Below are 13,620 nucleotides of genomic sequence, written 5' to 3'. Positions count from 1 at the left end.
AACTTAACTTGTTAAGTGTTTAAATTTTATTCTTATATCTTTTTTATTGTACAATAAATAAGTTAAAATTGTCTATTAAAATTGTTTTTATTATTACTTTATTTTTCAATTAAAAAAACAAAACATTTTTGACCTCTTAGTCTATGTTTTTATCAAGGAATTATATTCACAATGTAAATATAAAAACCTATGTAAGATAGTCGATTTTGGTTATTTGGTACACATCGGGACTAGCGTATTTTGGCCCAATTAAGCGACTGCCCGAATTATCCGAAGTTTCATGTAAAAAAGTTAAAAATACAATGGACCCCTCACTTTACAATTGGTTCATTGTACAATCAAATCACATTACAAATCACCATAGTAAAGTACCGTTCACTATACAATGTGTATTAAGCGCTGTTCATTGTGATCATGTTTGCGAATTGAATTTTAATTCTATTAAACAGCGATTCTAATTAGCCAAAATAGGAGGAATATTATCCACAGGCTATAAAAGTAAAGAAATATTAAGCACAAATTTACCCTTTATTACCTTACCAATTAAAAAATTAAATGATACATGAAAATCGGAAGAATATATGTGATAATCAGAATAATTAATACGTACTGTAATATGTACATACTAACTAGTTGACATTTCTGTTCACTGAAATTTGTGGGCGAGGGTTAAAATTTAAAACAGTAAAAAGATAAGCAATCAATAACAAAGAACACAGCACACACAAATTTCAAGTAACATGATATGCGCAAGTGAGAACATATTTCACCATAAGAACCCACAGAATTCCAGCTTTCGGTGTTATTGCAACTTCAATAAGATCGAGTTTAATATCTGTTTATGACAGATTGTACTAACAGAAAAGCCCAATAAACAGGTGACTGCTAATTGTTTTTATTGTTTTATTGTTGTGACATCCAGAAATCTAACTGAACCATGTGGTATGGTCAGAGACAATCATAGGGTAATCTCCAGTGCTGCGGTTTCCTGCCCCGATTAAATGGTATGTTGTCCCAATTAAGCGAAGTAAACCCTGGCTATTTTCTCGATTGGGTTCTGTTTTTTAAGATTTACCCCAAATAAACGGCTGCCCTGATTAACCGGTGGCCCAAATAATCTGAATCCACTGTATTTATATATATATTAAAGGGGCATCAAATTTAAATATGGCTGGGGGCCTCTTTCATCCTTAATCTGGCCCTGAGCATAAATTTAAATAAGGAAGGTAACAGTTGCACAGTAAAAGCTTTGTTAATTGGCACTTCGATAACTGGAAAACTCTAATAACTGGCATATGTATATTCTAGAATAGGGTCAACAATTACAGTAGTTTTCTTTGCAGTTATTATTTTAAGAAATGTAATCATGGTCCAGATCTTTTTTGTCATGAAATTAATAAAACTTCATGTTGTTTTTTATGATGACTTATTTTTTAAATTCTTATTTCCTTTTATTATTTTTGTTTTTATTTCCTTTTTTACACTTATTTATTATTATAGAACAAGAAGCAAGTTGTGTTCAGTATAATGTATACTGAAGGGAACTTATGAGAACTTACAAAAATGCAAATCTAAAATAATTACTTACTGCCATGTTGGCAGATACCTATCATATAAAAAGGTTGCATTGTGGTTTGGTTATTCCAGCTTGTAACTTGTAAGATTTAAACTTGTGAGGATTGGATACTGTAGCTATTTGCATTTTATTATCCATTGATTTTTCTAGGTTGATGGAAAAATTTAGATAACTAGAACATATCTTGTTATCTTTCCAGATAATAGTTTTTATTTTAGAAGAGATGTCTGATTTATTTATTACTATTTTTTTTTTTTGTAGTTTTTTGTTAAATCATTTTTCATTTTATTTTCTGGCTTATGCAAGTGCGCAGCCAACTAGAACATTGATATACACTATTTCTAGACAAAATACCTGTGGTCATCTCTCAGATTTGGTGATTGTTGAGGATCTTTATTATCTTCTTGCTCTTCTTCTTTGGTTCTCCTTAGTGCTGTCTAATTCTCTTCTCTCACTCTTTCATTCTTTTCTTTATGTTCTTTTCAGTTTCAAACTTTGAAAGGTTGGTCCTCCTGTACTGATTTTTTGAAACTATTATAAATATATAAATGGTTACTATTACTTGTAAGCACAATTAATAGATATTACTGTGTGTTTCCATAGAGTTTCAAGACAGTCTATACATATACAGATGTAATTTGTTGACACTGCATCGAAACAAACTTCAAAATGTATACGTATACAAGGTGCTACCCAAATGTTCTTGAAATTTGAATGTTGCACAGGAACTACGTCTACTATGGACTTGTGGTGCTAGGTAACTCTCCATGCATCCTTTGTGAATCAGTGTGCCATGTGGCATCGGGCTGGATAAAGTCATTGAATATTTATGTGCAGTTCTTTGGCGGTGTGTTTCACGTAGTTTGCAATTGTTGCGATGGCTGATGTGAGATAGCAACATGCTTGCATCAAGTTTTGTTTCCTTCTTAACGATACAGCAGCAGAAACCTGTAAGAAGTTGAAACAAGGTTTTGGTGACAATTCTTTAGGCCAGACAGACCTACTACTGGTTTAACCATTTTAAAAACGCTGGATAAAGTCATTGAATATTTATGTGCAGTTCTTTGGCGGTGTGTTTCACGTAGTTTGCAATTGTTGCGATGGCTGATGTGAGATAGCAACATGCTTGCATCAAGTTTTGTTTCCTTCTTAACGATACAGCAGCAGAAACCTGTAAGAAGTTGAAACAAGGTTTTGGTGACAATTCTTTAGGCCAGACAGACCTACTACTGGTTTAACCATTTTAAAAACGGTCGAATGTCGGTTAATGACAATGATTGCTCAGGGTGGCCATCATCGGGCACCACCCTGGAAAATGTCACAAAAGTTTGGGTAGCAATCTGTGAAGACCGCAAGCGGACCATCCACAACATTTGTGGAATTGTAAGACTATCATACAGCACTTGTCAGCAGATTTTGTCAGACAAGTTGAACATGTGAAGGATTGCAGCCAAGTTCATGCCATGGTTACTGAGTGAAGACCAAAAGCAGCAGCGCATGGAAGTTAGCAGAGATCTTCAAGGACAAGCAGGGGTGATCAAAACTTCCTTTCTATGGTCATCACTGGTGACGAGAGTTGGGTATATGGGTATGACCCAGAAACCAAGCAACAATCATCCCAGTGGAAGAGCCCATCTTCGCCCCAACCGAAGAAAGCCTGAAAAGTGAGGAGCAATGTGATATCCATGCTGATCTGTTTTTCGGACATTGACAGGATTATCTATAAGGAATTCGTCTGTGACGGCCTCCCTTAATCACCTCAGGATGTTGCAGTAGAACTTTGCATTGATGGTCTGTCCATAGAAGTGGCACACAAAGAACTGGGTCCTTCATCTTGACAGTGCCGTCAGTCCACATATCTCTTGCTGTGGTGCAGTTTTTGGCATCCAACAATATGACAATCATCCCCACCCTCCTTATTCACCAGACTTAACCCCCCTGCAACTTCTTCCTCTTCCCAAGAATGAAAATCAAGTTGAAGGGTTGAAGATTTGAACAGTGTAGAGGATATTCAAACCAAATCGCAGGCTGTGCTGAACACTATGATGAAGAAGGACTTTCAGGATGCATTGAAATCATGGGAGAAGTGCTGGGATCGGTGTTTATGTTCTCAAAGGGACTACTTCGAAGGTGACAGTGGCGAATAAGACCCAGGGTGAGTAATTTATTTTATAAGTACATTTCGGAAACTTTTGGGTAACACCTCTTATCTACATTTTGAAGTCTCTTGTTTTTGAAGTGCATATATATAATCATATATATGTATGATTATAATTATAATAATGCATATATATATAATTCTTAGAAACCACTTGGAAAAGTTTTTCGAGTGAAAACTCACAAAAGGGTTAATTGCAGCTCACAAAAAAAATTCAACTTGCTTAATTTTTTTTATTCCTAAATTTGGTTTTCACAGTATATCTAACTGCTCTTTCAGGAATTAGAAGTAAATATTAAAGAAGAAGTTTCGAAGGCTCAAAATGAAATTAAGTTTTTAAGAAGAGAATCTGAGAATGCTATGAAATCATGTGAGGTTAGTCAGTATTCTTTTTTTTCCCTCTGTAGATAAGTGAATTTTCTATGTAGATTTGAGGTATATATTTTTTGGATTCTTTTAGTCAAGAATTTAGTTTTAGATATAAATGCTCCAAAGTTTGATATTTGATTACAAAGGAAACAGATAATAATCCTTATAGATAGGATTGGACACGAAACAGATGTATCTGGATATTTTTCCAAAGATGGCTAGGGAAGCACCTGCACATCAGTGCCAAATTAGGTTTTTTTTAATAAACACTAGAGGGCTTTGCCTCCTGCTCACTTTGCTTGCCAACCCCTGTGCGCGCTTTTCTAAGTAAAATGTACAGTATGACGGAGTAAGTCAAATCTTTTCTACGTAAAAGTAATACCTGTCAAAATGCACTGATGTTCTTCCTCCTCCTTTTTACTCCTATCCTTCAGCTATCTCTCTTGTGCTTTTTTTTTTCTTTTGTTCTGTCAGAAAGCTCAGGCGACCCCTGATGGAGAGCAGCCAGAGTACTGTGGGCAGCCTGGCTTACCTCCCAGTGGTGGCAGCGGGGACGTGGAGTCCCACTAGGGACTCTGCGGCCAAGAAGCCAGCGCAAACAACAGAACCCAACACTAAACTACACGTGCAACACACAACACTTTTCTGGCTTTTACAGAGGTTCTGTATTCATCACAAGCATATTGATGGCACAGACGTGGTTTACCACATCCCTGCCATCAGTACTCAAACCAAACACAGCCTTACCCAAAAACTATGCCACTATGATCGATATCTAATCAGGAAATGACCTATGTAATTATTTACCTGTGCATTTGTAGTGATGTAATTTCCCCACCCACTTGTACCTGGTGACTCGCATCCCTCTTCTCCTATTGGCTACTCCATCACGCGGCATTCTCAAGGTGGAATAAATATCACCATGTAATTATTTACCTGCGTTTACATAGGTCACTTAGGAAAAGACCTTTTGCTTCGGGTTTCATAATGCATGAGGAATATTGTTGCATCCGAAAGAGCAGGACTAAAATATTTGGGTACCACTTGCCTTCGTGCAGTGAGCGTAGTCGTAGAACAGAGTGATTGTATGGTCCAGTTCTGTGATTAGGTGATTATTGTGAATGCATTTTGTTTCAATTGTTTTGTGTCATCGAGGGGGTGCTTAGCTTAGATAGGGTGTTTATCCCCCATCCCACTGTCTTAAAATCAGAAAATGAGTTCCCGATTTTAAAACTGCGGCAAGTGGGGGGATAAACACCCTAGGCATGTCAACCTAGGAGAACAGGGGGTGGGGGAAATTAGTGAGTGGCACCTGCCAATCACTGCCTTCTTCCTGACTTTTATTCGAAGTATGGAGAGGTACCCAGTATTTGAATTTTTACCAAATAATTAACTAAAATATTTACAAAATACTAAACTATTTACAAATGTACAAACTATATCAGGTCCCTTCATCAGCTGACATTACAATGGAACATCAAATGATGCCATGCGTGGTCATGTATTACAGAGTGAAGTACATGCACAAGGTTGGTGAACATTATGGAGGTAGTTGTCTTTCAATGGAAGACAACAGTGTAATTATTTACCTGCACATTTGTAGTGATGTAATTGCCTCGCCCTATTCTCCCATTGGCTCGAATAAATATCACTAGGAGGAAAACTTTTTTAATGCATAGAGAGATAATTACAAGGGCTGTTCAATAAAGATTGATCATAATTTTTTTATGTACAGCCATACTGCTTGCTATTTCTAGCTGAGCTGTAGAATTTAAAACCAAACCAAGCTGCATCACATAGCAACTGAGCAGTTGACTCGTGCACACATTGTGACTTTGGCAGTCAGTCAAGTTTATGCCTGTTCAGTTTTGCCTATGTGACATGTGAGGAACCGTGTAGGCTGCTCTCAGATTTTGTGTCTGTCTCAGGAAAACATCAGCTGAAGCATATGAAATGTTAAAATAGGCTTGTGGTGAATTTATGCTTCCATATAGTAGAGCTCGCAGGTTGTTTAGAATGTTTAAAGATGGATATGATTCAATCACAAAAATTGGCAGGTCTGGAGCTCCAACCACTGCTGTCACCACAGTAAACACTGTTTCTGTAATTAGGAAAGAAGATCATCATATAACAGTAAGGCAGAAATATTGAGAATATCAGTGGGAAGCATACACGGTATTCTTCATGATCATTTGCATATGACACATGTTTGTGCATGCTGGGTTCCAAGACAACGCATACCTGAGAAACAACAAGTTTGCATGGAGGATTGTCAGGGGCTGAAACGGATGGTCACTGAAGATCAGCATTAGCATTAGTTTTTGGCATCATATGTCTCACATATGATGCCAGAAAGCAAGTTTATACAGCATCAACCAAAAAAAAAACCCCTCCCATTTCATCCATCCAGTCACTCCAAATATTTTTCCAGTTCAGCCTTAAATTTATTTAAGCTAAAAACTTCAACAACAACAGATGGAAGTCTGTTCCAACAATCAACTACCTGCTGGCTAAAGGAAAACTTCCACACATCTATCCTACAACTATCTTTTCTCAATTTGAATCTATGTTTCCTCAGGATCTTAAGCTGACCAAGTGGAAGTATCCCGTCAGCATTGAGCCTGTTCACACCATTCAAGGCCTTGTACACCTCCATCAGATCACCTCGCAGGTGCCTAGTCTCCAGATGCTGCAACTTGCAGAATTAAACCTTTCTTTGTAAGCGCACCCCTTTGTTCCTCATACCAATGGTGTTGCCCTTATCTGTAATCATTCTAGCAACTGAGCATCCTTCCTAAAATGAGACCTCCAGACCTGTATACAGTACTCAAGGTGTGGCCTGACCATTGCCTTATACAAAGGGATAATCACCTCCTTGTCTCTGCTGGTAAAATTCCTATATATCATTGACAAAACTCCATGACCTGCTGTGGCAGCCCATCTGCACTGCTCAAAGAACTTCATATCTGACTACACAATTGCTCCCAGGTCTTTTTCATTCTCCAACTCCCTGAGTGTAGTACCACACAGTTGGTACGTTTCTCTAGGGTTACTGCTACCCATATGGAGTACTTTGCATTTGTCAATGTTAAACTTCAGGTGCCAATAGCCCATCTACCAAACTTTTCTAGATCCTGTGGTAGTCTTTAACAACCCTATCAACCTTTGTATCTTCTGCAAACTTGGACATTAAGCCTGATATACCTTCATCAATATCATTGATAAATACACAAAACAACAATAGGCCCAGCACTGAACCCTGGGGGACTCCGCTAATAACATTAGTCCACGTAGAGTAGTGTCCATTTATTACCACTCTCTACCGTCTCCCACTCAACTGTCCCTTTATCCATTGCAGTAACTTGCCCTTAATGCCATACCACTCCAATTTGTACAGCAGTCTTCCATGTGCAACAGTATCAAAAGCGTTCCTGAAATCCAAGTATATGATATCAAAATTATTTTATGCATCCAGTTCCTTTGTGACCACATCGTAGTATCCAATCAAATTGGTCAGACAAGACTTCACCTTAACATGCTGTGTCTGAGCTATTACTGCTGTCTTGTCTAGGTGATCCTGTATCACCTCTTTAACCAGTGACTCCATATTTTCTCAGGAAGTTAAACTAACAGGTGTATAATTATTTGTATTACCCTTTGAACCCCCCTTTGTGAACTGGGGATACATTTGCACATCTCCAGTCCGTGGAGGCCTCCCCTGACTCTAAGGATGCTCTCGTAATTATGGCTAAAGGTTTGCTTACTTCCCTTGCTGCCTCCTTCATTATAGCTGGATATATTCCATCTGTTCCAGGTGCCTTTTTTATGTTTAACTTCAACAATTTCTCCTCCACTTTGCTCTCAGTTATTACAAAATCACTTGGCTCCCTGTTAGAATTTGATAAACTTCTGGCATTCCCCCTCCTTGAATAACTCCTCATGTGTGAATGTAGATGCAAAATACTCATTCAGTTTATCACCTACTTGAATAGGATCATCAATAGTCTAACCATATTTGTTAAATGTACCAATTTGATTCATTCCCTTCCTTCTTGAGTTTATATAAGTAAAGAACTTTTTGCTGTTTTTCTTAGCATCCTTTGCAAAGATTTCTCGTAATTTTCCTTCGCCTGCCTAACCTCCTTTGTGACTTCATTACAGACTAGCTTATATCTGCCACAGGCTTCTGTGTTGCCTGATAATTTATATCCATCCCTTCCATTTTTCTGCTCTGCCACGAACCTCATTAATTCATCTGACATCCATTTAGTCCTGAACCTTGAACAGTATTTCTTAGTTGGTATGTAAAGCCTAGTAGCCTCTAAGATGAAGTCCCTGAAGACTTCCCATTTAGAATTCTCCATTGGTAACAACATCAGTTGATCCCACTGTATAGAATTTAAAAACTGTCTGAGATCACTGTAGTCACCTTTACGAAAACAAAAACCCTTCCTTTTACCCTTGATGGTAGTTACATCTTTAAGTAAATCCTACATCAGTATACTGTCACCTAGTGGTTCCTTTATCTGCAAATTTTTAATGCATGAATAATCACTGCTGATAATCAGATCAAGGGTATTACTCCCTCTGGTTGCCGCTCGATAATGTTGCTGTAGAAAACAATCCTCCAATAAATCCACAAAATTCTTGCTAGCGTGCGAGTGACCAACCCACAAATTCCAGTCAATATCTGAAAAGTTAAAATCCCCCATTGCAAGACATTCTGATATACTGGCCCACTCTATTTATCTGCACAATTGCTCATTTGTTGTAGGCCTAACGACTCATCAGAGTCCTTAGGCCTATAACTGCCCACCTGTGTCAACTGGATGCACTTCCTTAGATTTTATGTGTTTCTTAACTAACAGCATAACCTCTCCTCCCTTCCTACCCTGTTTGTCCTTTCTGTACACATTGTATTCCCCAAATTCCAATTCTGCACTGCTTATATCTGTGTGACACCATGCCTCTGATATTCCAACAATATCTGCTTTTGATGTCTTGATCAGCACTTCAAATTCACAATTTTATTTACTATACTTCTAGCATTAAGTGTACATGCAAGTATACATGCACTTATTCTTACTCTTAGTAACCCAACACAGCCCATGTATTTACTTGTTCTATGATGACTCCGAGCAGCTATTAAAGTCCCCAGAAACTTGCTCTCTTGACTGGTTCTCATTACAATAGAAGCAGTTTAAGAATCAGTTTTGCCTCTGCCTTTTGCTACCGTTAATCTTTTAGTCTGTGAATTCACCCAATCTAGCAGTTTTCCAACCCACCTAACACTGCCTCAAGAGCATTAGCAAATATTCTTGCACCCTTTCTATTTAAGTGTATCCCATCCCTGAAGATGGTGAGGATCTACACCTTGTGCAGATATTTCACCATATCTGCACAAGGTGATAATGGCGGGCGAGACTTGGATTAATTTCTAACCAGAGAGTAAATAACAAAGCTCTGTTTGGATGCCTTCATCATCACCAACACCGAAAAAAACAAAAGTGTGGCTTCTGCAGGAAAAATTATGGTCGTCGCTTTTTTTGACATTCAAGGAATGGTTTACCAGCATGTTGTGCCACATCATACGACTATTACGGGACCTTTCTACAGAACTGTACTGTACACTTTGCAGCATCACATTTGTCACAAATCACTGCACGCATGTGGATGAATCATGACAATGTGAGACCTCACATCACTCATACTGTCATCAAGTATGCTTTTCTTATTGGAGGCTTGAAGTGGTGGAACCCATGTTTAGTCTCCAGAGCTAAGTTCCAGTAACCCTTCCCCATCTCTTCCATCATGCAGTATGACTGATGACTTTAGAGGTTATGATGAACAGATGAACATCATGGCAAGATCCAATCTTCCTTACATTTCAAAGGAACAGCTATAAAACGGTGTTCGCAGGCTGGCCACTAGTTAGTACATGGACCGAACCAATTGGTAACTCTTTAGGAGGCTTCCAGATCAGCTATTGTATAATCTTGCTACCTCTACTCTGCCAGATAGTGACTGGAGGGAGTCCGAGTTATGTGTATGCAGTGGGCCACGTTATGTCAAGAATCTGGTTATATTATTATCATGTGTACGCCATATCCAAAAATTTCATTACTTCCTACAGCATGTTGCCCCCCCACTTTTTCTTACTATTGAATACACCATGATTTGTCAAACTAATAGAGTAAGCTTACCTGCGAAAAGATCTAAACCTCCCAAACACTTCCTAGTTCATTTCACAAATATACGTGGTCTCAATTCTAATCTCAACGATGTATGTCCATTTCCACTTGCAGTCTGCCAAACCCCACATACTTTTTCTGCCAGAATATCAGTTATCGGTTGATTCAACTACTGCTCATCACATTTGCCCAAATTATTCACTGTATGATTCTTTTCGCCTCAAATGTGGTACTTGTGCATATGTCCATTCCGATATTCCCTGTCAGAGACGTGGTAATTTGGAATTGGCATTAGCATTAGCATTAGTAGAGGCATTTGATGCAAGAAAGCAAGCTTATGCAGCATCAGCCAAAAAAAAAAAAAACCCACTTCCACTTCACCCCTCTGTTCGTTCAAAATACCTGTCCAGCTGAGCCTTAAACTTATTTAGGCTATCAACCTCCACCACAAGGGATGGAAGTCTGTTCCACCAACCAACCACCCGCTGGCTAAAGGCAAATTTCCGCACGTCTATTCTACATCTGTCTTTCCTCAATTTGAATTTATGCCCTCTCAGGTGATTTTTCTGAGCTAGAGGAAGAATCCCATCAGCATTGAGCATGCTTAAACCATTCAAGGCTTTATACACCTCTATCAGATCACCTCGCTGGTGCCTAGTCTCCAGACACTGTAATTTGCAAAACTTAAGCCTTTCTTCGTAAGAGCACCCCTTTGTTCCATTCACTAATCTTGTTGCCCTTCTCTGTACTCGTTCCAGCAGCTCTACATCCTTCTTGAAATGAGGCCTCCAGACCTGTATACAGTATTCTAGGTGTGGCCTGACCATCACCTTATACAATGGAATAATCACCTCCTTATCCCTGCTGGAAAAATTCCTGTATATCATTGACAATACTCCATGAGCTACTCTTGCAGCCCGTCTGCACTGCTCAGAGAACTTCATATCTGCCTGCACAACCACCCCCAAGTCCCTTTCATTCTCTACCACTGTCAGTGTAGTACCACAGAGTTGATACGTTGCTCTGGGGTTGCTGTTTCCCATGTGTAGTACTTTACATTTGTCAATGTTAAACTTCATTTGCCACCTCTCAGCCCATCTGCTCAACCTTTCCAGATCCTGTTGCAGCAGCATAGTGTCAGTAGTGTCCTTGACAACCCTGCCAACCTTTGTATCGTCTGCAAACTTGGACATTAAGCCCGATATACCATCATCAATATCATTTATAAATACAGAAAACAATAATGGACCCAACACTGAGCCCTGAGGGACTCCACTAATAACATTAGTCCGCGATGAGCAGTGTCCATTGATTACCACTCTCTGTCTTCTCCCCCTCAACCACCCCTTTATCCATAGCAGCAATTTGCCTCCAATGTCACACTGCTCCAATTTGTGTAGCAGTCTTCCATGTGCAACAGTATCAAAAGCCTTTCTAAGATCCAAGTATATAATATCAAAGTTATTCCCTGCATCCAGTTCTTTTGTGACTGCATCATAGTATCCAATCAAGTTGGTCAGGCAAGACTTCCCCTTAACAAAACCATGCTGTGTCTGAGCTATAACTGAAGTCTTGTCTAAATGATCCTGCAGTGCTTCTTTAACCAGTGCCTCCATTAATTTTCCTGGAACAGAAGTTAAGCTCACAGGTCTATAATTACTTATGTCAGCCTTTGATCCTCCTTTGTGAATTGGGGTCATATTTGCACATTTCCAGTCTATGGGTACCTCCCCTGAGTCCAAGGAAGCTCTCATAATTATGGCTAAGGGTTTGCTTACTTCCTTTGCTGCCTCCTTTAATATAACTGGATAGATCCCATCCACCCCGGGTGCCTTTCTTGTGTTTATCTTCAACAGTTTCTCCTCCACTTTACTCCCAGTTATTTCAAGATTCTGTAGCTTACTGCTAGAGTTGAATACACCTCTGGCATTCCCCTCGCTGAATAACTCCTCATGTGTGAATGTCGATGCAAAATATTCATTTAGTTTGTTAGCTACCTGAGCAGGATCATCAACACTTGACCCATCAATATCAAGTGGACCAATCTGATTCATCCCCTTCCTTCTAGAGTTTACATAAGTAAAGAACTCTTTGCTGTTTTTCTTTGCATCCCTTGCCAAGGATTTCTCGTAATCTGCCTTCGCCTGCCTAACCTCCTTTGTAACTTTGTTGCATATCAACTTGTATCTATCATAGGCTTCTGTGTCATGTGTTAATTTGTATGTATCCCATGCATTTTTCTTCTCTGCCATATGCCTCATTAGTTCATCTGACATCCATTTAGGCCTAAACCTTGAACAATATTTCTTAGTTGGTATGTAAAGCCTAGTAGCTTCCAAGATAAGTTCTTTGAATGGTTCCCATTTTGAATTTGCTGTTGGTAACATCATCAGTTGGTCCCACCGTATAGAATTTAAATACTGTCTCAGTCCATCGTAGTCGCCTTTACGGAAGCAATAACCCTTCCCTTTACCCCTAATGGTAGTTACCTCTTTGAGTAAATCCCACTTCAGCACACTGTGATCACTGCCACCTAGTGGTTCATTTATCTGCAGATTCTTAATGCATGAAGAATCACTGCTGATAATCAAATCAAGAGTATTACTCCCTCTAGTTGCCTCCCGAACATGCTGATGTAGAAAACAATTATCCAATAAATCCACAAAAGCCCTGCTAGTGTGTGAGTAACCAGCCCCCAAATTCCAGTTAATATCTGGGAAATTAAAATCTCCCATTATAAGACACTCTGATTTACTGGCCCACTCTATTTCCCTGTACAGTTCCTTATTATACTCATCAGAGTCATTAGGCCTATAGCACACTCCTACTCTCAATTTTGATCTCCCAATGTTTATGTCACTCCAAACTGACTCCACACTGCACTGTCCAGCGATGTCGACTGGCTTCACTTCCTTGGTTTTTATGTGTTTCTTAACTAATAGCATAACCCCTCCCCCCTTCCTATCCTGTCTATCCTTTCTGTAGACGTTGTACTCCCCAAATTGCAGTTCTGCATCCCTTATATCTGTGTGACACCACGTCTCTGATATCCCAACAATATCTGCCTTCGATGTTTTGAGCAATACCTCAAATTCATCAAATTTATTTACTAAACTCCTAGCATTGGTGTACACGCAAGTATACCTGCACCTGTTTCTATTCTTAGCTACCCTAACACAACCCATGTGTTTACTTGTACCGCAATGGCTCCCAGCAGTCTCTGAAATACCATGCATCTTGTTTTTCAGGCTTCTGCTCATTCTAATAGAAGAAGTGCAAGAATCTCTTTCACCTCTGCCAGTGGCTACTGTCAATCTATTGGTCTT

General features: G+C 39.1%; 1 protein-coding gene across 1 annotated transcript in view; it reads left to right on the top strand.

Moving 5' to 3' along the window:
* Positions 1–13,620, top strand: part of LOC150086631 (TNF receptor-associated factor 3-like) — a 214,147-nt gene that overhangs the window by 151,433 nt on the left and 49,094 nt on the right. Inside the window, exon 11 of the mRNA XM_090372210.1 lies at positions 4,014–4,109. Coding sequence (XP_090228336.1) covers positions 4,014–4,109 — 96 coding nt within the window. The remainder of the gene's footprint in view (positions 1–4,013; positions 4,110–13,620) is intronic.

Source organism: Mastigoproctus giganteus, chromosome 4, assembly GCF_048544385.1.
Source record: "Mastigoproctus giganteus isolate SK-2022 chromosome 4, ASM4854438v1, whole genome shotgun sequence".
NCBI classification, from domain to species: Eukaryota; Metazoa; Arthropoda; class Arachnida; order Uropygi; family Thelyphonidae; genus Mastigoproctus; species Mastigoproctus giganteus.
Note: the sequence above shows the minus strand (reverse complement) of the source record. Positions and strands in the feature narration are given on the sequence as shown.